The following is a 26,441-nucleotide window of genomic DNA, read 5'->3' as shown; positions in this document are numbered from 1 at the left end:
TAAATGGTAATGGGAATTCGGATTTAAATGCAGCATTGACGCTGCTGCCAGTAAGCTTTGCAAGGCTCCCACCTTCTTGCGCAAATGTCACAGAGATTCCAAGGAATTTATATTTAAGGTGGTCTCAGGTGCCAGGCTTTATTGCCGTGCCGCCAACATGCATGTCTGAAGCACCATGTGATCAAACAATCATCTTCGGTCTTTGCACTGCTTTACATTTGCTGCATGCAATCTGACTTAGAGGGTCCACGTAAGCTCAGAGCCAGTGCAACACAGCAATGGAAGTTTCCCTCCCAAACAGCCTTGATTGGGAAGGCCTCGTAAATCAAAACCAAATGAAAGAGAAGTCAAGCTTATGAGGGATTTTGTAAGGGGAGAGTCTTCCTCACTAAAGGAGATAATTCCTAACTTAAGTGGAACCATGTGAGGGCAAATCATAGCTGTGGTTTGCAGATATGCTCCTTAAAGCCAGTCTTTATTCTCTTACTGTCACAAAGTTGCATTTGCAGTGCTTCAAAATCTCCACTCTGCTGGCTGTTGTTGACCTGCTGTTGGGTCACATAGTTAGTTTCCAGAAAATAAGACTTGCTTACACACAAAGGAAACTTTTCAAATTGCAGACTAGATCATGTGATATTGTATAACACAGCTCAAAGGTGAAATAGCATTTTTAACATGGCATGCTGCCATGTATTTTCCATATTTTTGTTTTTGTCTATGGAAATTGGTTTAAAAAATTTGCCAATTCAAATGTCCTGTTAGCAGTCTAGTTATTTTTTTCCTTTTCTTTTTGTCAACTCAGACGCAAGGCTTCTGTTTTAAAGTAGTTCCCATTATTATTTCATGGTGCAGACTACAGTAACAGTTTATAATGTATTAAATCAGCACATTTTCAAAAAGAGCTAAATTATATTTCCATTCTTTAAGGTTGAGTTGGGAAAATAAAACTTGATCCTCAACAGAAGAGGAGTCTGTGGCTGCAAGGAGGAAGTCTGCTTCCCTGGATGTAAGATGTTCCAGGAAGCGGGGCTGCTGGTGTTCAGACAGGGTTTTTTTGTTTGTTTTTTTTTTTAACAGCTTGTTGCTATGTGTCGACGGGTGATGCTTTGTTTGCGTGTCAGTGTCATGTGTTTACACGTGGGGACACCCCCTAATGCAGACACTCAGCTGTCGTTATCATTCTACATATCCATCAACACAGGCAAGCCTGCTGTTAACATGCAGTTGAACTGTGACATGGTTGTCATGGCAACTGTTTCATTCATGCGCTGGGTTCTCTTTAAAACTCTGCCCTTGAATTGATCTCTCCGGCTGTTGCTGGAGATGTACAAGTCGCAACCGCCTGTGTGTGTTAGTGGCACGAGGAGAGTGCTGGAGGTGGTGTGGCATGAAGCAGGCTGGGAACGTTTTCTGGATCTGCCTATCGAGACACAAAAACACACACCAGCTGCAGGGGGTATGGACAGAAGGAGAGAGCATGGGGGAGAAGGGAAATGTAGTAAGCTAACAGTGGAAGACCTTCCCAGCTGGTGGTGGTGTATATGTTTTTTTTACCTTCAGATACAGCGCATTGCACATATTTGGCTTGTTGCAGCAACCCTTGCAAGTGTTTTGGCCTGTTTTCCCTTTGCAATATGTCACGCCTACTCTGGGTTTTTTTCCCTCCCCTTAATACGTGTCAGATGTAGACCTACTGTTAGGCTACTCCAAGTAACGAAAGAGTATTAATTTTATTAATCTAAAATATATGGTTTACTCAAGTGAGATTGTTAAGGCAGTAGATTTTTGCTCTAAGATGTAGTCCACTGTTACTACTGTTAAAAAGCTCATAGGAGCTAATGTTGAGCGTGTTTTGTTTGTTTGTTCTTTTCATCATTTTAATGTCTCATTTGTTTCATATAATTAATTGCATCTACTCTGAGGTATTGACAGAAATGTAATAAAATGATAAATTATATTTATCACAGTCATGTATCATCAGAGAAACGGGAAATAAGGGCAGTGACATATAACGTGGAAATATAAATAGAAATGCAGTATGTACGGCAGAAACAGCTTGAAAGTCAATATTTAGTCAGAGCAAGTTTATTCATCAACAGAGTTTGAAGCCTCTTAGACAAAGATTTTTGTAATGTCTTTTAGTAGTCTTCAGGAATAGTTCTCCAGGTTGTTTTAAGGATTTTTGCAAAGCTCTTCTTTTAATGTTTTGCTCAGTTTTCTGTCAAGATGATCTAACACTGTTTCAATAATGTGGAGGTTCAGGCTCTGGAGGGATCTTAACGCACAAGACCTGTTGCCACTGAATTTTAGTCCAATTTAGCATATCTCAGCCTTTTCCTCCCTGATTCCCTTAATAAAAATGGCTTCTTAACCATTTCTGATGAGGCTTCAGTGAACAGTAGGTGGATCAACTGAAGGTCTAAATGCCTCTCTCAGGTCCTCTTTCAGGTTTTTGTTGTTTTTTTTTTGTTTTTTTTTTATTTCTCAAGGACGATAGCTTTAGATACCGTTTATCGCCACAGATAGCTCTTTAGTCCCCAGCTTATCCAGTTCCCTTATCTTTTAAAGGACACAATGCATACTGTGCTAGGATAAGCCAGGTTTTCAGCTAATAGCTCTTTGGGAATTATATTGTTTGTATAAAACTACTATTTCATGTCAAGCCATGTTATCTTTGGTATTTGTCATACATGTAACAAAAGAAATGGAACAAATGATGTGTCCTTGTGAAAAACTGCTAGTAACAAAGTGTCCAAAGATACTATTTAAAATAGTTTGTTTGTTGTCTTTTATGTGTAAAAAAAAATGGTTCTTCCATTTTAGTTAAGTGCTTTTAGTGTTCGGGTGATTCGTATGTCAGTGTTGATAAAGCAGCCAAAGCATGGAAAACTATTAAGGACTACTTTAAGACACGGATGCAGCGATGCTACATTTTTTTCAAAATGAGTACAAGAACTTATGTTTGACTACTTAACGATGCCGAGTGTCATTGCATTACAGTTCACTGGTAAAGAGTGTGGACCAGAAGGTCAGATGCAACGACTGAGTGGTTAATTGTGTAATATATCAAATGGGTCATCCGGCGGCCATCCTCTAAATGTAAGGCTCAAAAAACTCCCAGAATCTTCATAAATTAGGAGGATAAAGTGGTTTTTGGTGGATTATGTTTACAGCTCTGACAAGACACCTAAACGCCCAAAATCAGTTTCTCTCGCTGATATAATGCCAAATTTGGATTTTTAATATGGCATGAGTGATGCAGCTTAATTGCTTATGTGTTTTTAAGAAAATTAACACATTAATTCCACAGAATACCGAATACAAGTACACGCACAGGGTATTGAACCGATACTGGTAACTGGTGCATCCCTATTTTAAAAGATTTCTACAAAATCTCCCACCTTGAAAGCGAATATTAAGAGACAACTAAGTGTGTATAGGCTTGGGCACAGTATTGTAGCAACCTTATTAGTCAGTAATAAACATTAAACTTCTGTGAAATCAGTAATAACACATAAGCCTGCAGAAAGCCAGATTTCAAGTGACACAGATATTGATGAAATAAAAAAGCAGCTGTAGTTACGGCATCTTCACTTTTATACCTAACCTAATACTAAATAAGTTTGTATTGCAGTGCAGCACACTTTTATTTTCCAAAAGGCATCACACATAATTCTGCTCTTAGTACTGTACATTTTATCAGATCAGTGGGTCTCATCTTCTTTAGTAAGCCCTGTTTTTGATGTCTAGCTTGCTCCTCTGTCGTCTGCTGCTGCAGTGCTGCATCATGTTTAAAAGTTTGTGTGGTTGTGTCAGAGCCTACTGCAGCAGACCACCTGAGCTCCTTTATGTGTGTTTTTAAATGTGTGTGTGTGTGTGTGTGTGTGTGTGTGTGTGGAACCTGATATCTTCTGGGAATGAACAAGATTATTGATTTCACATTTGGACAGGAGCCCTGGAGGGAAGCAGGGAAGCTGACGCATCCTCAGTGGGTTTGTGTGAGAGAGAGAGAGAGAGAGAGGGAGAATGCAAAGTGAAGGGAGGATGAGCTAAAAGAGGGAGAGAAACACAGGAACAGGCTTGACCACGTGTGTGACATTCAGTTATCAGATCATCATCTTTTCTGATTATTTCCATATTTGTGAGATTATGGAAATCAAGCGTGCGGTGAATGCTCCGTCTATGGAGACGTGAAAATATCATCTTATCTGAGTCATTGCTGAGAGTCTGAGCCAGCCTCATAATGAAGCCTTGTTGTAACTGAATGTCTGTCTGCGCAAAGATCTGTGCACATGCATGAATGTTGCCATGGTAATGGGAGCTGAAGTTTTGGCTCTGATATTGGTAAGCTGTTGTATCTTCACACCCACCACCCACCAATGTGACCATGCATTTCCGTACTCCCTCTCCCTGGTCTCAGTTTCTCCTGCTCTTCCCAGCTGACTCCCCCTCCATCTGTCCACTTCTGACATCCTCCCTTTCTTTCTCCTCTTTCTGTGCCCCTCCCTCCTAATTGGCCAGCTTGGTTTGCTGTATCACACCATGCTTGAATGAGCCCAAATGAATTTTGTGGATCTGTGTGTGCGTCTGTGCGTAACTCTTCTGCTTCCAGGCTGTTGTTTGTGCTTGACTAATGGCATCAGAGCTGTTATTTTGGCCATCAGTTCTCCTCCCCTTTATACTCCATCTAATAGCAGACTGCGCTTCTCTATTATCGTATCCATCCATCATCCTTTTGCTGCTGCTGCTGCTCTGTTAACCAGCTCATCTGTGTCTCAAAACAATCCCTCCCTTTAATGTGACGTACGACACTGTTTATTTTGCCAGCCTGTTGTGCAGAACAAGGAAATAATAAAAAAATAAAGAAAACAGAATTCAATTTTTAAAACACACTTAATTCACCAAATCATAAAAACAAAGTTGTTAATTGAAATGTGATAGCAAAAACCAAGATTTCCCGTTTTTTTTTTTTATCATAAACAAGAAAATGGAAAAAATTAAATACAAAATAGACAACATTTTGCTAACACATTTCCACTAAAGGCAGGTTTATTTGTGTAGTGCATTTAATGTACAAGTTAACTCAAAGTTCTTTACATAAAACAGTAAAAGCATTACACCAAGGTACAAAAGAAACTAATTTAAAGGAGAATTTAAACAAACTAAGGAGAAAAAAGACAATGAAATAGAAACGGAACAAGCTAAAATAGAGAGAAACAGACAATGGATACAGTGAGCTTTATATGATACAGACGTCAATGGGAAATGCGTCATCGTTATCATCATGTTATTATCACCATCCCTGTAATCATCTTTATTTCTCTTGATGTACATGTGCAAGAAAATGTATTAAAATGCAAAAGAAAAACTCAAAATAAAGTTTTCAGATCTGATTTACAAGAACAAAAGTTTGGAGCAGACTTCAGGTTTTCTGGTAGTTTGTTCCAGATATTGTGATTCTCCTTATTTAGTTTAGTAAACTCAAACCAGATGATATTTGAAGTCTTGATGGCTCATATGTTGTCATTGGAACAGTTATATATTTTGGACCAGAACCAAAATATCAGCGTGTTGACCAAGGCACACACTTAAGCTTTGTATGGGGCCAGTGTCGCCTAGTAAGGCAGTAATATAGAGCTTAGTGTCATCAGCATAATTTTGATAAGATATTTTGTTTGTTTTCATGATCTGGCAAAGTAGGATCATGTAGATTCTGAACAAAAGGGGGCCCAAAGTACTACACGTCATCTTTGTTTATGTATTTTATCTTACAGTGAAGTACATAATTTCAAACCTTTTGCAAAGTTCTATCTTTTGTCATGTGCTTCTTCATGGATAATGTGTAGCTAGCCACAAATTTTCTTTTTTTAACCCTTTACTGGCTGCTTTACCGTTTTGGTAGAGCAAAAGACTAAAATTAATTTTATTAAGAATTAGTTTGGGGGGGGAGGGGTGCCTGAGCCATCTCTCCCACATGCTTTGGGTGTGCACTGAAAGTGTGTTTGCTATCCCATTACTGTTTCAGACTTTAACCATTTAACTATTGTCAGTGTTATCTGTACCATTTAAAAAAAATATACTTATAGTCCAAAGGAAAATAAAATTTGCAAAGAACCATTTTCTCTTGCTCTTTACTTAGTGCAAACATTAAAGGGTTAACCTGCATCCGTCCTACATTTGTCATCCACCAAGAGGCAAAGAGAGTATGATGTCACTTTTTAGTTCAGACTGCAGGTCAGATGAGTTTGCCTTGCCAGGCACACCCAATTGGAGCAAGGATTTGAGCCAAACACTTTCTCCTCTGTTTAAAGATTTTTTTCACTTGCATTCAAGACCTTTGGCCAATTTCCTTTTTTCTAATTTTAACTTGAATAATGTCCATCTGGCACAGGGTTAGGGGTTTAACCAGAAAGAAGGGCATGGGAAGAAAAGATGACTTGCAGCGGAAATGACTGAAAAATATTACATGCTTTCACTTTTCCAATCACATTATATCTGTTTTGTATCTCAAAAGCAATGAAAGGGAGCTTTAGAGAGCAGCAGGCTTTGTTTTTTTTTACTGTCACCACATGTCAGATTACAAGATTCGCTCTAAAGAGAATAATGGCTTCCCTGCGATGCAGGATGTCATTATGATATCCTGACACTTGGCATTTCAGTGTCTGTGTTTTATGGCTTGAGTTTATAGGCCATGCAGGCTATGATGACATGCAGACGCTTGTATGTTTAAGACGTGAGTCAAAGCCGGTCAGCCTTGACTCAGCCTTGCCACCAGACAATCTGCTGACATCAGAAAGCGTAGAGAAGAGGTAAAATGAGACAATTTCGTACAAGAACGGTATTTTTAATGAAAAATGTAAAGACCTATTAAAACGACTTTGCAAGAGGATTGATATTTCTTACAATGTTGTCTAATATTGAAGCATTTATTAGTCATGTAGAGATTCTGAACATGATCAAAATAAACAGACAAGAGAATACATACACAATACCTACATCATCCCAATCGACGTAGGTAAATGTATTCAAAAAGAAAAAGCAAAACTCCCCAGCTTACTTAAAAACGGTGGCAAATAAAAGTTTTAAGACCCGATTTAAAAGAACTAAAGTTTGGAGCAGACTCAGGTTTGTACCACATATTAGGAGCATAAAAACTAAACACTGATTCTCCTTGATTGGTTTTAACTCTTGGGTGGAAAACACACTTGACCCTGATGATCTTAAAGGACTTGGTGGCTCTTATGGTGTCCGCAGATCAGATATATATTGGCCCAGAACCATAAAGTGCCTTGTACATCATTAGCTTAATGTTAAAATCAATTCTTTGGTGCACAGCAACCCAGTCTAAAGTCTGTCCTCAAAGTCATAGTCCTGCACGTTTTAGATGTTTCCTGCTGCAGCGCACCTGAATCAGATTAATTGGTTAACATGATTGTTCAGAAGCTGTTGAAAAGAGCCATTTCATTTGAATAAGTTGTGTTTGAGAGGGGAAACGTCTCAAATCTGCAGGACTGCAGCCCTCCGGGGCTGACTTTGGACACCACTGACGTAGAGCAGAAATGAGCCTTTGGAGGTGTGAAAAAGCTTTGTTTTATTAGCTATAGATTGTTCTTTCTTTCAGGATATTAACTCAACCATCCTTCCCTCACCAGAAGTGAGCATTAGATTCTCAAAAGAATGAATAATTTCCATAATCTGAACAGACTGTGTCAAACTTTTATCAAAGCTTTTTGATGCTTTAACTTTCACTTTGGAAACAGTTACTGGATCACAAGTTTCTCAGTTTTGTTATAAATCATCAAATTGGTTATACTTTTTTTCTCCTTTTTGTACTCTTATCTGAAGCAAGGGAAGCCAAGCTTTTTTTTTTCTAGAATTAGCTGTAAACTTCATTAGCAGCCCAGTCATCCATCACATCCTTTACTCTGCTTTTTCAGTGCATTTGAAGCTTGTCCCACCAGTTTACCAACAAAGTTACTTTGAATTTGTTATTGTAAGGTTACATATTTGCATGTTAGAGTATTAACGAACAACTAAGCTTTCAACTACTAAAACCAGGAAGCTTGTTACCAGGAGACTAGCATGACTATGTTTGTGCTTTTGCATATTTATCCATAAATATACATTTTTATTAATAAATATTGTTTTCTAATGTCATGTAGATGGGGTGACGGGTACGTTGCTTCCACATAAATAAAAGAAAAGCCCTTTCAAACATACTTAATGTCTTAAAATCCTACTCATGAGTCCATTCCCCCACATTTAATCAGCAGCATTTTAAACTAGAGGGGGAAGGGAAGTTTCAACTGTTTTAGTCGAGCTTAATCTTTTACTTTTCCCACCCGAGACTTTTAGTATCCCTTTAAGTTTCAAAGAATTTCCTAACTCTTTGGGAGACTTTCATGGAACACTGTGATGTGATGATTCTTTGCATCCAATATTTCAATACAAATATTTTTCGTGAGGATGATTTGAGAGAGAAGGAAAAATAAGACGTTGACTTAGTGCAAATGATTCACTGTTTTCCAAGGTGGAGAGACTGGTGAGTGCCAGATGCCTGGTTTTATTAGCCTCTTCAGTTCCCACTGCAAAACACAAAAAATATGACTAGGCTTGATCCAGAAATAGTCTATTTAGAAGTACTCAATAGAAATGGCAACTCAGCTGGGAGTGTGTGTTCACAATAGTGTTTACACAGCTATGGTTATATTCCACGTCCCAGCCCTCTTATTTCCTGTGTGACTGAAATATGAAAGGATTTATTTGTAACTCAAATGTTATGAACTGTTCATTATTTGAATGTCAACTGGAAACAGTCAGAGGAGGGCTTAGGCAGTCATTTTCAGGTTGCATGAACTCATCCAGCATTTTTGCTTATTTCATGAAATCAAATGTAGTTCAGCAAATGCACAAGATGAATTAGAAAATGTACCAAACAAAGCGCTTATACACTGATTAAACACCGTTTAACCTCCTGTAGCATCTTTAAAAATATGAATTGCTTCACATGCTTGTTATAGGAACAACTACCAGTTTGAAAAGCTTGTTTAAGTCCAGATTCAGTTTAATGTGAACCAAATGAACAGCAGTATTCTGTCCCCATCACGCAAACTGAATTAAGAAGGAGCCAGCCAAGGAAACCTAATTTGGCCTATGATGTAATTTCACGCTCTCTTCATAATTCTGCTGGATCCAGATCTGTGTAGCTGTGTCTGCACATTTTTATCCAAAAGAAAAGGGGACGGTGAGGTCGCATGCCCCCAGACTGACTCTCTTCCACATGTTCTTAATGGGTTTCCTCTAGGAGCTCTGGTTATTTCCATCTTATAGACACACCATCCATTTGCTTTTGATGTTTAACATCTAGGAGAGATCAAATGCAGAGAATGTATTTCCCCCAGAAGGATCCATATAGTCATTTTTAGCTATTTAATCTAGAATATCTCTGCTTTGAACTTGAAGTCATGTCTGCAGCTTAGTGTGACAACATTTGTGTCACGTTTGGTGTGAAAATAGCTATTGGGCAGCTTATGTCAGTCCAAGTCACATGACCTAAAATGTGACAAGAAGTCAGCAGGTTCACACCAGTGACTTCTCACTAAGTGATTATTCTTTTTTGTTAACCTACTTTCTAAGCAGCACAACAGTTTGCTGTAATCAGATTACACTTGGTGCACACGTGGTCAGCTGTTGACAAAAACATTGAATCTTTTTCCTAAATCAATATTCACAAAGATGGCACATGCTTTATAGCTCCTGCTTTTGTCAAAGAACACCACTAAGTCTTCATCTGCTCTCTTTTCCAATCCTCATGACAAATCTTTGAACTGGATGGCTAAAGATAGATATGCCTTCCTCCTCGCCGCCTTCCTCCTCCCACCTCCTCAGTACCAGATACTTGCTGTGCTTTCTGTAACATTTACTGTAATCTGTTTCACAACCATTTTTATAACATGCAAACTCAAATGTAAAAATGACAAATCGAGTCTTGTTTAGTTTTATAATATTCAAGTTATAAAGGGGTTAATCTACTTAAGGCAGCTGTATATAATCCTACAATTTTTAGTCTTTGAAACACCCCAAACAGTAGAATTACTATTCCAACAAAAAATCATCAGTAGGGTAAAACTAACCTGCCTCAGAAGTAGGGCTGGGCGATTAATCGATTAAATCGATAAATCGAATTTTTCATTTCTGGAGATTAATTTTTTTGAAAATCGGGATTTTTTTCCATAGTTAGTTAGCAGCAGACTTCGCCCTCCCTCCACACCAGAACGGTGTTTTTCTGACAGATTTTCAGTAAAGTGACCGTCACTCACGCCTGGGATTTAGCTGTACGTATAACTGCAGTGAGAAATGCTGCAAACCCTTGTTAAGAGACAACCTTCATCAGGGGAATTATTCCTGCAGTGGATCCTGTATGATAAGGATCCAGATGGAAAGAGATCACGGATGCATTGTGTCGCATATTTCAATGTAAGATATGAAGTCGTTTATATGGTGGAAAAGCTATGACATTATATGCTTTATTTTTGCTAGCATTCATCTATATAAACAAATGAATGTTTTAAAAAGTTTATTTATGTTTTGTAAAAGAAAAGGAAAAAAAATCGATTATAATCGGAAATCGGATTTGGTTAAAAAAAATCGGAGATTTTATTTTTTAGGCCATATCGCCCAGCCCTACTCAGAAGGTAAAGTTTCTAAGTCATCCCCCTATATCTTCCCCACTTTATATCCTCTTTGCAGTTCACTAACAATCCTTCTATTCTGACTCATTTCTATGAGTTGCATTTTTACTAACCTGCCAGTAAAACTGTTCCTGGAGTTAGTCACTTTCAGTAGTTTGCCCATTCACATATTATTCACTAAAACTGTTTTTCCATGTAGCAATGGCCCCAAAAAAGTAACAAAAGAGATGAAACTGATGCAGGGGTTTTTACTCAGGCGGCTTCGTTGTTCTAATTTAGTAGATGTTCATCTTATTTAAACATCGACATAAAGTCTTTGTTCAAGGCATCCTATTTTGGCCAAGATTTTGTTTTATTTTTGTTTTTTGGAGACTTTTTAAATATTATACTAATAAACCCTTAAAGCCAAGAACCTTCATAGTTGGTCTGCTCTGTGTTTTGGTGTAGAAGCTTTATCTGAGCCATTTATCCTTGTACAGTGCAACCCAGTACCTTTTCAACTTTGCATTGTTATGTCTTGATGTTTATTTGTAAATTATTATGTCTGGTCTTTGATTCTAGATTATACTATTTTCATTCCTATATTCTCATGATTGGATTTTCCTGCAGAAATCCACGACTACTTCTTCAATACATGCCATTAATGCATCTTCCTTATTTTGCAATCGTTTTAGAAATTGTTGTGAAAACTCTGATCTTTTTTTCTATTCATTTGGCATCCACACAATATTAAAATCATTAGGCTCCTCTGCTTTATTTCCTCCTATTTTGGCAGTCTCTTGTTTTGGCACTGGGAACATGTAGCTCAAGGATCCCTGCTGCTCTGCTGAAAAACTTTGCATCCTCTGTCTTTGCCAATGCTGCAGCATCAGCAGTAAATGTAAATTCTTTATTCAACAAAGAAAAAGATAAAAACAAGGAGCCACCAAAAGAGACCCCACTGGGACGGCCTTTGACCTTTAATCTTTCAACTCAGACCCCTGACCCACTCAGCGGTCGCAGGAGACAGATGAACGCTGGTCATGCTCAGATAAGATGCAGAGACCGAGCAGTATCATAAGGGAAAAGGCCAAGGCTGGCATTTGGTTTGTGATAATGTTTCTGCATGCACACACACACACACACACTCTCACAAAAAGCTTTCTTCTATCCCTGTGTCTCACTCAGGTCATGGTCCATGAGCTTAAAAGCAGGGCCTCAGGTGGTAATTCACTTAAACCTGCAGCAGGATCTCCTGTTGAGGCTCTGATTCCATTAGAACAACATCAGCTGAGCTATTTAAAAAATGGATTGTTTGGTGATGGAGATTTCTTTTTTTCTACTTTTATTTTTATTCTGTTTGAACCTAGACCAGCTGTACCTACAGTATATTGCCCCTGTTTGTGGGTTTTCTGCAATGTGTGAAGAACCCCAGGCTGATTGCTGTTTAAACACATCATTAAAAGGGCACCTCAGTGAGTCATTTTGTGCTTGTTTACATTTAGAGACACCTCAGAGAAGATTTTAGAACATTATGAAGTATCATTTTCATTTATTTATCTTTTTGTCATTTCCTCTTTCCATCTGCCTCCAGCTAGCAGTGACATCTTCATGCCTCATAGCAGAGATACTCATCTTGTTATGCACACAAATAGATGTCTGTGACCCCTGTGGAGCTACTAATAATAACTGTTGTATACTGGGCAAACCTTTGGGTGCAGTAGGTGGATGTAAGGGTGGAGGAGGTAGTCATTGTCAGCACCCTGAACTCCTCCTCGTCCTCCCACCCACAAGTACCTCCCATTCCCAGTAAGTGGCATGGATAAAACCGGAGGACAGCTCCATGTTTCCTGACAACAGAGCGGGTCATAAGGGAAATGAGGAATTCTGCACATCCAGCCCATTTCCTGTTCCGACTCCCACACACATTCATGAGAGCATGGATGTAATTTGAAGCACACACACATGCCTTGGGTTGGCTTGTTTTCAGTTTTCAGAGCACCCTCCTCAGCAAAATGACAGACCGGGTTTGTCATGTGTTTAATGGCTGTACCAAAGCAGGAAGCTGTTCGTCATCCACACTGTAACAAGTATCCTTCATCTGCTGCATGTGTGTTTGTCTTCAGCTAACCAGTTTATTAGCCTGGTTTATTACCAGCTTTTATTACTTTGTAATAATGTAGAAAGGCTTTAAAATTTCTTCAAGTATTCAGTGGAACCACAAAGGCGTGCACAGCAACCCTCATTTTACTGGATCAAAAGAACAAGGGTCATCAAAGGAGTTAATCCTTGTTTGGTACAGTCCCCACTAGTGACTGACACCACATAGCATGGATAACTGGAAGGAATGACACCCTCTGAAAACATCAATGGGATTACTTGGGCATATTCCATCCAGGTGGACTGTAGCAGGGGGCGCTGGACTGTACCAAGAAAGGAACTCTCTTTAGTAGTAGAACACTCTTCAGTTCAGTTTTTTACTATCCAGAAGTACTTTGGTGTGACATATTTCCCTTCTAGGTGAAGCTAGAAGTGTGCAGTAAGCAAATCTATGTGTTTGTGCTTCCTCTGGCATCCGACCAGCTATCACAGGCGTGTCTTTGGCTGCGCTTGATCATGATTTCACCTAATTAAATAACCTACTTCTTAAGCACATTCTTGTGATTTTTTTCATTCCTGCAGGTTTGGCTACTGCAGTTTGTACCAATGATATCAGCTGTCACAGATGCTACAACTAAAGGGGGATAGATGCAACATTCTTGAAGTGTAATCTCTTATATTTGTCAGTCTTTTTGTTTTTATTAATGTCATGTCTACAGTTTGGTGTCCTTGAGTTTGCTTTTCTGGTTTGGAAACACAAGATAATGGAGGACAAACTTGTGAAAATATTATATTATCTAGAGAAAGCAACACTATCTTTTTTTATCTACAGAATTGTAGATATTCTGTTCTAAAAGTTTTTTTCTTTCATTTATTGGAATAAGATTCTTTTCGACCTTCCTTTTTTGTCCACTAGAGGGAGCCCTGCCATCATCTTTGCACATAAACAGCTGCAGCCTCACAACCACCACACTGCATAGTCCATAATATATAATATAGTATTACCACATCCTGTGACACTGATTCATATTTTCCCATGATTTAGCTCAGACTTAGTGATTTACATTAGGTTGTAGTGGTGATTCTGCAACCCTGAGGAAGATGCGTTGCTCCTCCTCTTCGTCCCTCCTGGGCTCTGGGTGTGTCAGCTGTGAACACCACATGAGACATTACAGGGTATGCCATTGATCACAAGGCGCAGGGTGCCCACTAGGGGTCCACAAGACGTTGTCATGGCAACATGCAGTGAGGTTGGCATAAGATGATATACATATATTTTTTTTTTCTTCTTCCTCTCATTTAGATAATCCTTGTTTTTTTGGATGTGACCTGAAAGCATGTGAATTTGTATGTCATGCTTCTGCTTTGTGTGTGTGTGTGTGTATCTGTAGATGGAACAGGTATCAGATGATGAATTGGATCATGCAGCCGAAGAGGACAGCGACAAGGAGGACCAAGATCTGGACAAGATGTTCGGAGCCTGGCTGGGCGAGCTGGACAAGCTCACGCAGGTCAAAGCATGTGCACACAAACAGGGTGGTGGGATTACACACACACATACTCACACTCACTCGCACAGGTAGAAGAGCACAGACAAAGAAGGAAGGGGCTGTATCCATAGCAACCGTACCACTGCTAATCCTGTCTCTCAGCTTGTATCCTAGCAACTTCCCTCCCACCCTTCACTATATATTGTGCATATATTGTAGGTCCATGTGTGTGACTAAGGAGTCTTGCAGACAGACATGGTTGTTAAGACGCTCTGCTTTGACTGTAATGTCAGGATGTTTTCCTCATGTTCTGCTTGTGTGTGCGCTGTAGAGTCTGGATGATGGCAGGCCGCAGAAAGCACTGCAGAAGCCTCCTCTTAGGCAAGAGACAAACATGGCAAACTTTTCATACCGCTTCTCAATGTATAACATAAATGGTGAGACCTCACTCATTTTATTTTTCAGTGTGAAAAAAGTGCAAAAAATAAAAATGAAAATTTAAATAATTTAACTTCACAACCTCTCTCTCTCTCTCTCTCTCTCTCTCTCTCTCTCTCTCTCTCTCTCTCTCTCTATATATATATATATATATATATATATATATATATATATATATATATAAAAATATATATATATATAATATATATATAATGTTATATTTGCTTCCTGCAGAGGCTTTAAACCAGGGAGACACAGTGGACTTGGATGCTCTGATGGCTGACCTGTGCTCCATCGAACAGGAGCTCACTACCATCTCCAAACCAAACTCAACCTCTCGGGGCCAGAACAGATGCCAGCAGAGGCCCACTGGGGGACGCAGTGCAAGCACCAAGCACACAGGCACTAGTGGAGGGGGAAGCAGCGGAGGTAGATCTGCTGATTTCTGTCCATTTAGAATAGCAAATGAAGCACATTTGAAAGGTGTTATTTTGAAGTTTTTCTTTCTTTTTAATGTGGTACATGGTTTTTTGTGAAACTCTACAGGTTGCAAAACCCAAAGTCCACAATAAAAGGAAGTTTTTCTTTCCCACAATATTTACCATAAAATACATTTCAATAAAGATACGATGTTTGTATGTGAAAAACACAGCGTTAAGTGTGGTTTTAAACTTTTATTGCTATAAATAGCTAGCCTGACCAATCAAATCTTTTTGATTATCAGAGTTGCAACTGGAACCTGGTTATTTCTTCATCCCCAACTCCAAACTCTGATTTCTCAAACAAATGGAGCACAGCATTAAACAGCTCAGAGCTAAGCTGAAGTTTCAAACAGAAGTTCTGAGGCAATGTACAGTAGAAGATAAAAATGTATATTAAAAAACATGGATAAATCTTCTATTAGACACAATTAAAATGATAAACCTGTATATTTGCATAATATGGAATATTTAATAACTAAATAAATTAACTGCTATTGTTAGGAAACTATAAAATCATTAAGATGTAAAGGTGTTGCAGTATCTCCTCTGCTCAGGTATGGGTATGTGTGGCTGGAATGACGATTAGATCTGTTTTGAATGAGTTATATATATGTTTAGCATATTAAAATGTCCTTCCTCTCCTCACCCAAACTTATCTTTTGTGGTAACTGAATAAAAAAAATTTACATTTTTTTTTACAGATGTATCAAAAAAGCAGCACATCCAACAGTAAAGGTGTCATGAATGCTGATATATCCGTGTTCAGTGTCCTCAGTGCTGCTTGAATCGCTTTCTTCCACCATTTGAGCTGTTAAAACGTCTCCAACAGGAAGTTCTTGTAGCAGTACCCGAGCATCGCCAGCCAACACAGTTCGAGGCGGAAGCGTCAACTCCCGCCCCGCAGCTTCTAACATCTCCCTGGATGACATCACCTATCAGCTGGAAAAGGCTTCCCTCAGCATGGATGAAGCGGCACGACAGACGTCATCATCGTCATCATCATCATCTTCAGTTTCCTCCACCATCCTCCGGCGGCCCTCATCCGGATCGTCAGGCGGCGGGCAGCACCGGAGGACAGGCTCGGTGGGCACGGTCAGTGAGCAGGAAGCACCGTCCCAGCGGTCCAGTGTAAATTCAGCATGTGCCTCAGCTTCCAGCATGGACTCCTTGGACACGGATAAAGTAATAATGGGAGGAGAGATGGAAGGCCAAAACAGCCCGAGCGCACAAGGACAGAACCAGACCAGCACTGAGGTATATGATCAGCACTCAGATACACAAAAAGTGACTGGTTTTATCAGTTTGATTCAGTTTCTGAATCAGAAAAATTAAGAAAATCCTTATCAAGGATCAGCTTAATTGACTTTATTACAACACTTGCATGGTTAAATAATACAGCCTATGTGTTGTGCTTTGAGTGGTCTCACCAAATACATTGTAATCTCAAAATGTCTTGGATTACAATGTGAACACCTACTTCATCTGAACTCCTTTGTTTGCTCACTAAGCTAACTGCCTCTAACAAAAGCAAAATATCCTCTGAAGTGCTGTTAAGATGTCTTTAACCTGCTTTAGACTCACCCAATCACAGCTAATGCTTTGCTTAGAACTCAGAAAGCTAGAGAAACAAAGATGAGGGGAGTTGAGTGTTAAACTATGCCAGCTGAGAAGAAACACAATGTCTTGCATGTCCCCTGCCACCCCTTGCATGTGTTTATTTTTCTGTGTTTGCATCCTTTTCTATATCATTGGCCTCTTTCCACACACACCCCGCCTGCACGTCCTGACTTTCCCAGCATGTCACAATGCGACGGGCCAACCTGGCCAGGCGGCAACTTGACTTCACCTCACGGGAGGGTGAAGTGGATCGGGCCACTGTAAGTGCATGTGAGGCTGCAGATTTAACAATTTATAGTGTGATACGTGTATTTTTTAAAGTTTGATTTTGTCTATTTTGAACCTTTTTTTATTCACTTGCAACACTTTTTTGTGTGTAGTCTTTGTTCTGTAAGCATGCTGCCCTGAGTATGTAAGTGCAGAGTGAAAAACGGATTTATGAAAGCAGTCATGAACTGTATGTGATCTTGCTATCCAGAATAAGTGGTCAGAAATTTAGCAGTGTCTGTATGTCTTCAGTTCTTCTCACAATCATTGCTTCTTTACCCACAGCTACAGCTAATGACAACCACAGCTGCTGAGCGCTTCATTTATGGAACCTCTGCTCGCTTCCACGCTTCTTCGTTTAAAAAAAAAACACCTGCAATTAATAAACCTCAGAGAATCATCCGGCACTGACTTTTCTATATTTTGTCTCTTCTTCTGCTCTTCTTTTTTTTCTTTTAAATTCCATCTTCTCTCTTCGCCCAAGCATTCCTATCTGGACCGAGAAACCTCGCTCATTCTGAAAAGCATAGCTGGAAAGCCTTCTCACCTCCTGACCAAGGTGACTTCCTCATACACTCGCTGATCTTTGTGTTTGTGTGTGTTTGTGTGTGTGTGCTGCTCCTCTTTTCTGCTCTGCATGTCTTTCTGAGGAAAAATTGACCTCTTTTTATTTGTAAACTCTTGAAATGCAGCGTGCAGACTGATACAAGTTTAGTTAAAAGATGACACTTTTTAGTTTACTTTTACACCAAAGGATGCTCTGTCTCCCGAATAGGATCAAATCTGTTGTTTGAAATCCATAAATTAAGATAAATACCAAGTACAGGTTCAAATGAACCATTAAAAATCTATATTTGATCAAAATTAGTATACAACCATGTTATAGTTAAGTGTTTTTCCTTTTTTTTTTTTACATTATACACATTTTGAATTTGATACCAGTGACACTTTGTTATACACAATATTCCAAATTATTCTACATAATGGATTTAAAACATTAAATAAGTTGTAAATAAATAAAAAAATGTACACCTGCCGTGTTATTTCCATTATGCAGGAGATCGCTTTAAAAAAAAAATGTGCTGACATAGGAGCCATTGAACTTATAAACAATGGATAGTTTTATGCCTCGATCTCCATGAAGAGACTAGAATTGCCCCTTGCATGCTCAGGATGGGGGATTGGATCAAAGTCAAGATTTGATGCTATCTGTTGGTTTTCCTTAACTAGGCTATTATTTATTTTGAGCTGGTTCAAACTGATTTGTCTAGAACGTGCCCTGAGATGACATTGTTGTGAAGTGGCGCAATACAAATAAAGCTGAATTCGATTGAATTGAGAATTGTGTCCTAAATTTGTTGTTTAGAGTTATTTTGTCACCCACTTTCATAGATCTTCCTTTTAAGGAAGCTCCACAGGTTCTCAGTAGGGTTGAGGTCAGGAGATGACGGTGGCCACACAATGAGGTTTTCTCCCTTTATACCCATCGCAGCCAAAGATTCTGTAGTAGGTTTTCCAGTATAAGGTGGTGAGTTGTCTTTATTGTAGAAGTTACAGTCTTAAGTTACATGGCTTTCATATTTTGCAGAGATAATTTTGACACTCTCAGGTACCCTAAAAAGTCCTACCATCTCACTCCCCTTTATTCTAGTCCAGTCTGATTTAAAAGATTAACTAATGGAACTGATGGAGGTGGATTTTATCATTTACCTGAAAGAGACTTTCCTTGATATCCCTTTATCTGAACAAACCTGTTTGCAGTCCCAATCACATGCAAACTTTTTAACAGAACGTTGATCTGCTTCTATTGTTTTCTTTCCTTCCACAAGGCATTGGATTATTTAATACAAACAACACAAACTAAATTTTCCACAGAAAAAAACGTACTTAATTTTTCATTAGCCGAAATCCTACATGCAGAATAATTTGGAACAAAGTGTAAAGTTAGGAATGTTTTTTCTTCTTATATAAGGTTGGTGAACAGAATAGATTTACATTGCACATGATTAGAGCAGTCTTGATTACTGCATGCTTCCACATGAATCATTCAATTGCATGTGGTCTTTTTGTCTGTGGGTCTATACCTTCACTTTTCCTGTTTCTGCATGCTGTTGGCTCTTAATTTGCATCCAGTTTTCATTAGGAAATGAGCTTGTGAGGGGAGCAGCAACTGTTTATAAAATGGATTTGGTTAGCATCTCCTCACTTTGTAAATTGAGGTGTAGTATTCAATAAAGTCATTTTACAGTCTGTAACTAAAACATAACCTTTTTGTTATGTTAAGTTTTAGGACTTACTGCTTCTCTTTGAGTTAGGGGTGCATCATTTGTGCCATATTAAGGTGGCATAAAGGTTCCTTCATGCTTTTGAAAATCTCTCCAGGCTGTGCTAAAAAGCCCAAATCAGATAGTAAGGATGTATAGAAAAAAATATTTATTTAATTGCAGATAGCACAAACCCAAGATAGTTCATGTTTTATCTTATTAAATTAATGTAATTTGTTAAGCATAACACTCTGTGCTTTGGATTCCTTTTGATGACACACTGACAATCATCATGGATGTTCCTTGAAGCTTCAAAACCACACTTCACAACCTCTTCCTCCAGCTTGGAGCATCACATGACAGCTATGTTTTGTTTTACGGCAGTGTGTCACATGCCAACAACTGGGCATACGTTGGCTGTTTTGAACAAGCACGGTGGCCAATTTAGCAAAGAAATGCTAGAAGACATTATCTGAGGAAAAGAAAGAAAGGAAAGGAAAAGAGTCTACATCAGACTGATTTTTACTGGCTGGAGAGAGCTTAGAGAAGAGACAGGTTGGGTGCCAAATTAGGCCAAAAATTGACTTGCTTTTAACTACATCTATAGTCATCATGGCTGCCTTGTGTATTTTGTGTTTGTTATTTTGAAGCATTATTTGTCTATGTGCTCAAAAATTACACATTTGTGAGCTAAATAACAGCTAGTGGCAGTGCAAGGGCCAGTTTGACTGGATCGACCGTAAAAAAAAAGGGGTGGAAAATTTTGAAGATTTTTATTTATTTATTTTTTTTCCTGCCGTGGAATTAAAAATAACCAAATGCTAACCTCCTCTATTAGCTCTGTCTTTATAGTCTTGTTTACACCCTGCAAATTCTCCAAATCTGTCCAGTCTGAGTTCTCTAACGCGCCCCGTGGTGGAATCAAGTAACAAGCGTAATACACAAGCAATTATGTGAATAAACACTTCCATGTGAACATGAGGTTAAACAGCAAGTATATTCATTAATGGGTGCCAAAGAGCAAAAGCGTGCAAACATACATCTGTTTTTGCAACTTAAGAACATTTCACAAGAAGGTAGGAGGGGGGTCAATTTAAGGCTTGTAATAAAAATAATGTTATTATTTGAAAACAGGTGACAACAATAAATGATTGTTGTGATTGTGCATATAAGTAGCATCTATGAAAAGGTTAAGCTTTAGCAAAAGAAATTAATTTAGTCAACTAATACCTGAGAAAGTAATTGAATTGTTTGAATGTTGTGTTCCTCAAATAAATTCAGGAAGAAATATGCATATTTCTCTATCTAAAGTGCATAATTTTAAACATGCCAAGCCATCTGGAGAGATTCAAACTGAATTTGTGGGATTTCCTCTCATTTTAGATCTGGGTTGTAAAAATCTGGTCCTTAAAGGGCCTATACTCTCACCCCATTCAGCATATGAAATGGTTTACTTCAACAACTTGTCCTCAGTTTCTCCACAATCTTGTTAATGACTCGCTTACTTGAGGCAGTTGAGGCAAGGAAGCATCCAAAATGATGGCCCTACATAAAACTCTGTCTAAATACATAAGTAGGGGAATTACTGTGTAAAACATTGGCAATGTGGACTTACAATCTTAAACTACACTGTCCCTCTCTTTCTTTTATGAAATGGTGAAATTAATTCAGTGTTTTATAACTATTTACTCCTGGTTTCTAGGCTCCGTCTGTCCCTGTCTGCTGAAATCATTTGAATAGTTTTTTTAAAGCAGGAAGAGGAGAGAACGTTTGCAATGTGCAGGCTGTAAGGGAATGTCGGTGTTACGCTTCCACAAAAGAATATAAGTGAGCGAGCTGCAGTCGCCTGGACTTGCAACTTGGAATACTCTGTGTGCAGGATGTCTGGGAACAAGCAAGGCAGGGAGATAGTGGAAAGACATCAAAGGGCGAGGGTGCCAAGATTTTTTTTTTCCCTTTTCTCCCCAGCAGGCAGAAGTGCCTTTAAATTTGCAAGTGGTGTGACTGAGTGTGAAAGTGGAAGAGAAAACGCCTGTAGAATAGGAATCAGAGAAAAGTTTACTAAAAAGCAGGTTGTAGGTGTCGTGCAGAGAGAGAATAATAGAGGGGTCATTTTTGTAGTTAAACCTACAGTGTGACTCTGAGCTGTAATCTACCCTGACCTAGCCTACACTCACACTTGACTGACTAAAAGCCTGCCACTGTGTGTTGGACAAACTGAGACTTTAGTTTTATTGCATTAATTGTGTATGTGCCTTGAAGTTGGTCATGTGGAAAAGGTAGTCTGCGTCAAAGGGAGGGGGAAGAAGAGGAGGAGGTGGATGAAAAGAGGGGGTGTTCTTGAGATAAGAGGCTTGGAAAGCGGCTGTAAATACCCCTCACCCCCCTTCTGTCTGCACATGACTTCAAATATTCAGCAACCGGGCTTCTCATTCACCCCAAATTCCTTAACCCTGTATCCTTGCCACTGTTTAGCTTCAGGGCCATTATAAGTCATGGCCATGTTGATTGGCTGAAGGGACTTGTGTAAGGTGCTCACTGGTTGGCCGACCCTAGATCCTAGTAGTTTTGTAGGGATTATGCTCCATCGATTGGGCACGCTCCCAAACCCCTGCTTCTGTTATAAAGAGAGGAAGCGAGTGATAGAGAGGGAGGAAGAGGGTGGGAGGATGAAGGGGGAGGGGCATCGTCCTTCTGAGTGTCTCACTTGGGGTTTTGTCAAATCGTACTCATCTCGTGCGCACATGTGCTCATGTCAGTTTAACCTGCGGCGTCAAAAAAGTCTTAGCTTACAGTTTGACCGCTTTCATCAAGTGATAGAAGATGGAAGGATGAAGATTTGAGGATCATGATGGAATAACTTCATTCCAAAAGGTGGCGAACAGATTTTACCTCTATTTTTGTCATTTAAATAGATACAAACCTGGATGCAGATGGATATTTTTCTTTTCCTTTAGATGGTTTTTGTGTCTTTAGGTGGAAGTCATAAATGCTCTTTGGACTGATCCCGCATTCTTCTGCAGCCTCTCGCCCTTTTGGGGATCTTCTGCTATTGTTTCCCTTCTGCTATTTAGCAGGATCAAAAGAAGCCGGTGCAGCTTCATATGAATCCAGTATGAAACCATAAACTGCAAATTGGAGCGCCATATTTGAGGGAACCCCAAACCGATGTCACAACCACAGCAATTTAGCGTTGCAGCTTTTGTTTGATTATTCACACGAGTTCTAAAACACACACAACCTGTAGAATGGAGGTGATGGCATCTTGCTGGAGGGGACAGGTAAGCCGGGAAAAAGAATTACATTTACACATATCTTCATGCCAGAAGCTGTTGTTTGATGAAGTTGTGTGTGTATGATTTCTTGATTCTGCCTGAGGAGTAATGACAAGAAGAAGAGGCAAGGATTTGAAATTAAAAACCTTCTTTTTTTTTTTACTATGAGTGACTGCTGCAGTAACCTTGTTCCTGTGTGTCCATCTAGGAGGAGCAAGCCGCCAAACTGAAGGCAGAGAAGATCCGAGTTGCCCTGGAGAAAATCAAGGAGGCACAGGTCAAAAAGGTAGTGGTCACGATTTTAACTCGAAAGCTCAAGTAACCCCATCACAAAGCTTTCTGACTTATATAACACTGGCTGTCTTGTCAAATTCACTGCACGCTGCGTTTCTTTGTGAACTTCATTGACAGAGAGGCGGCGAAGCGCAGAGAAAATAGGTCATTGCAGTGTTTGATTATGAGTGCATCTGCCGGGGAGGGAGCAAGGAGACGGGGCTTCTGAAAAAGATGGGGTGTTCATCGTGAGACAATGCAGATGCTTTCTTATCTTTATCTTCCCCAACTGGACCAAGCCAGTGCTGATTTTTGGTAGAACACTGGGGCTCCTGTGAAACCCATGGTGTGTGCATGTCTCCGTCTTTTTTTGCTTGTAACTAAACTGTCTATGTAAATGTAGGAGAATGGTTTCCTCTTGTAAATGGAGTGAATGGCTGAAGCTCAACAGTGTTTCATTGAACAGAGATTGACTTCATCCTACTGATGGAAATACCACACGGCAAGATAAAGGGCGCTGGTCCAGCTGCAACATTACTAGACCAACAATAATTTGTAGTTTACTGTATGTTGGGGACTTCTTTTTGAGAAATGTAGGTCAGACTCTTCATGTCTGAGACTCTCTTAGCATTTATTGGTTTGAGTTTCAGATTGTGAGTGAGGGTTGCTTTGGGAGTAGACCAACATAATATCCAGGAATTGGAGGTTTTATTAGAAATCTCAGCAGGACGGGTCTTAAATGGCTTCGGTTGACCGATGCTGCATTCGTCACGTTAAGATTAGTTTAAGCTCACTTGTTATGGAGGACCTGTGGTTGCTTATTATCGCAAAGCCTTGTGTACGCAAAACTGTGACCCCATTTTTAGGTTTTAATATTTGAAGAAAGCTTTACAAGCATGTATTTCAAACTCTCAAATCAGACCTGAAATAGTTTAAAACAAAGATGTCAAATGTACCACCCAGTGGCCTAAACTGGCTCACCAGAGGCTTCAGCCTGGGCATGGGATGGATGTGGGAAATGTGAAAATAACAGAAGACATAACTGCAATTAATCTAATAAAAGTAACTGCAATTCCTAAATTTTACATATGAGGTTGCATTTTTTTATGTTTTAAATATAAAACATTTCCAAGGCAGGGGGATAACATGTTATATGTTTTATATCTTTCTTTTCTAATTGATCTCACTTTAGTTTGTATTATGAGGTGAGTCAGGATTACTATTCACATGTAGACATATACAAGTGTGTACATTTAAAATAACTTCTTGCTCTTGGAAAATTACTCTAATCATAATGTAAAATACTTTTGTTTCAACTTAAAAAATAGTTTCACTCAATCAAATGCTTTGGAAACCTTAATAAAACACACGAGTGCAGAAAAGTTTTTGGCCCTGTAGAGATTCAGTATTTCTTTAAGAGCATATATACACATGTCAGTGCTATGCTAATATACCCACTCACGCTGTCAAGCAGGATTCTTTCAATAACCTTGGATAAGACACTGGCTACGCTATAGGTTTATTATTATCCAGGCAACTAACTTCTCCAATTTTGTACCTTTTATTACTGGCACAAGCAAGATGGACATCATTGAGTCTGCAGTACCAGTAAAAATTAGAGCTAAGAGAGGACCAAGCCTCTTACTAGCATATTTCAAATGCTCAGCAGTAATTAAATCTTTGCCACGTGTTGTTAGGTAGTTTTTGCTTGGCATCATATACTGTACCTTATGTGTCTTTATACTTATTGATTCATCACTCATATCAAACTCCTCCTCATATGGATTACTTTTAAGCAGTTAACAGGAAGCTATAATGCTGTCTCCATAATGCTGCAATATTATCTTCTCCAGAGATGCAAGGAAGAAAAGGTCAACCACAATTTAGGGCCCTCACCTCTTTCCAAAAATCAGGAATATTCCACATTGTTTTGTTGGTCGTGGTATCAGCCCTCAAAGCCTGCTCTTTTTTTTTTTTCTTTTTTTTTTTAATAATTGAACAGCGTATCTGGCATTTGGCAAGTTTTTTTGTTTTGTTTGTTTTAAAGAAAAACTATAAATTTAGATTTATATGAAAATATAAATAATAATAATAATAATTTGTTTTTAATGTTTTCTAAAGGGATAGTTAATTAAATGTAAACATCTTGATGGTGTGCTTATACTTCTTTGTACTAAAAGAAAGGGAAAATTTTAAGTTATTATTTATATGTTATGTTGTTATTTTACTGGTCCGGCCCACTTGAGACCCAGTTGTGTAATGTGCCCCCTGAACTACAATGAGTTAGTCACCCCTGATTTAAAAGAACATTTTCATTTAAATGAATTATCTAGTCCTATTTTTCTATCATAATAAATACTATTTGCCAACATCTTTCTCTTTGCTTAAAAAAACAAAATAAAAAATCATATAATCAGTCAGTTCTTCTTCTTCAGTTGGTGATCAGGGTCCACATGTCAGACGAGAGCTCCAAGACCATGATGGTGGATGAGCGGCAGACAGTCAGGCAGGTGCTAGACAGCCTGTTGGATAAGTCGCACTGTGGCTACAGCCCTGACTGGTCCCTTGTGGAAACCATCACTGAGTTACAGATGGGTAAGGGACGGACTATATGCGGTAACTATTTGTAATTTATGCTTCTTGTCTTCATTGGTCCTTCTCTTTCGCATCCTCAGAGCGCATTTTCGAGGATCATGAGAACTTGGTGGAGAACCTGTTAAACTGGACCCGCGACAGCCACAACAAGCTCATGTTTATTGAACGCATAGAGAAATACGCTCTTTTCAAGAACCCTCAGGTGACTGTCCATTAACCTGTAGCACACATTCGTTAATATATTCACCAGAGCGAGGAGAGGTTATCTTCTCAGTGTAACTTCAGTGTGTAAATGCTCAAAGTGCATGCTATACACACAAACACATTGTTTATGGATGCTGAGCCTGCAGAGAGTTGGAGAGCTAGAAGTAGGTCAAAGCTATAAAGCGAGTAAAGGTGAATAATTTATTTAACATAAAATGAGGTACGCTGCCAGCTTCACCCCCCACTGTCCTTTACTCACTTCCCTGTTCCCTTCGATTACTTTCAGAACTATTTGTTGGGGCGGAAGGAGGCATCAGAGATGGCTGATCGGAATAAAGAAGCTTTGTTAGAGGTAAGTTTATGCAAAACTCAAAGCTTTCCTGACATTTTAATTGGCCAGGAGCATTATAACGAGTTATTTATTTTCTTATTTATTTAGGAATGTTTCTGTGGTGGCTCGGTGTCTGTGCCAGAGATGGAGGGAGTCCTGTGGCTCAAAGAGGATGGGAAGAAGTCATGGAAGAAGAGATACTTCCTTCTCAGGGCTTCAGGAATCTATTATGTCCCAAAAGGCAAAGCTAAGGTCAGTTAAGACATGCTTCTGAGACAAAATGAAGATGGAGAATAGAAATGTGGGTTTATGAGAACCAGATCCACATAATCTGCTCTGTGGTATTTCCTGTTTTGGGCTTGATCACTTTGAAGACCAGACAGGGAAAACAACATGTCTTTTTTTTATTTATCGGGCACATGTACTTTTTTTTAA

The 26,441-nt window shown here is 39.1% G+C and overlaps 1 protein-coding gene across 4 annotated transcripts in view; it reads left to right on the top strand.

Moving 5' to 3' along the window:
- The window catches only part of raph1b (Ras association (RalGDS/AF-6) and pleckstrin homology domains 1b), a 45,111-nt gene that overhangs the window by 11,946 nt on the left and 6,724 nt on the right, over positions 1-26,441 (top strand). Inside the window, exons 3-13 of one of the 4 annotated variants that reach the window (XM_041979163.1) lie at positions 14,162-14,281; positions 14,592-14,697; positions 14,933-15,127; positions 16,010-16,434; positions 16,977-17,057; positions 17,549-17,623; positions 22,812-22,889; positions 25,312-25,471; positions 25,552-25,673; positions 25,962-26,027; positions 26,115-26,258. In XM_041979163.1, the coding sequence (XP_041835097.1) occupies positions 14,162-14,281; positions 14,592-14,697; positions 14,933-15,127; positions 16,010-16,434; positions 16,977-17,057; positions 17,549-17,623; positions 22,812-22,889; positions 25,312-25,471; positions 25,552-25,673; positions 25,962-26,027; positions 26,115-26,258 (1,572 nt within the window). Of the gene's footprint in view, positions 1-14,161; positions 14,282-14,591; positions 14,698-14,932; positions 15,128-16,009; positions 16,435-16,976; positions 17,058-17,548; positions 17,624-20,750; positions 22,610-22,811; positions 22,890-25,311; positions 25,472-25,551; positions 25,674-25,961; positions 26,028-26,114; positions 26,259-26,441 lie in introns of those variants that run through there. The other 3 variants (XM_041979164.1, XM_041979165.1, XM_041979166.1) reach the window with 3 other exon arrangements.

The sequence above is a fragment of the Melanotaenia boesemani genome, chromosome 24 (genome assembly GCF_017639745.1).
Source record: "Melanotaenia boesemani isolate fMelBoe1 chromosome 24, fMelBoe1.pri, whole genome shotgun sequence".
NCBI lineage: Eukaryota > Metazoa > Chordata > Actinopteri > Atheriniformes > Melanotaeniidae > Melanotaenia > Melanotaenia boesemani.
Note: the sequence above shows the minus strand (reverse complement) of the source record. Positions and strands in the feature narration are given on the sequence as shown.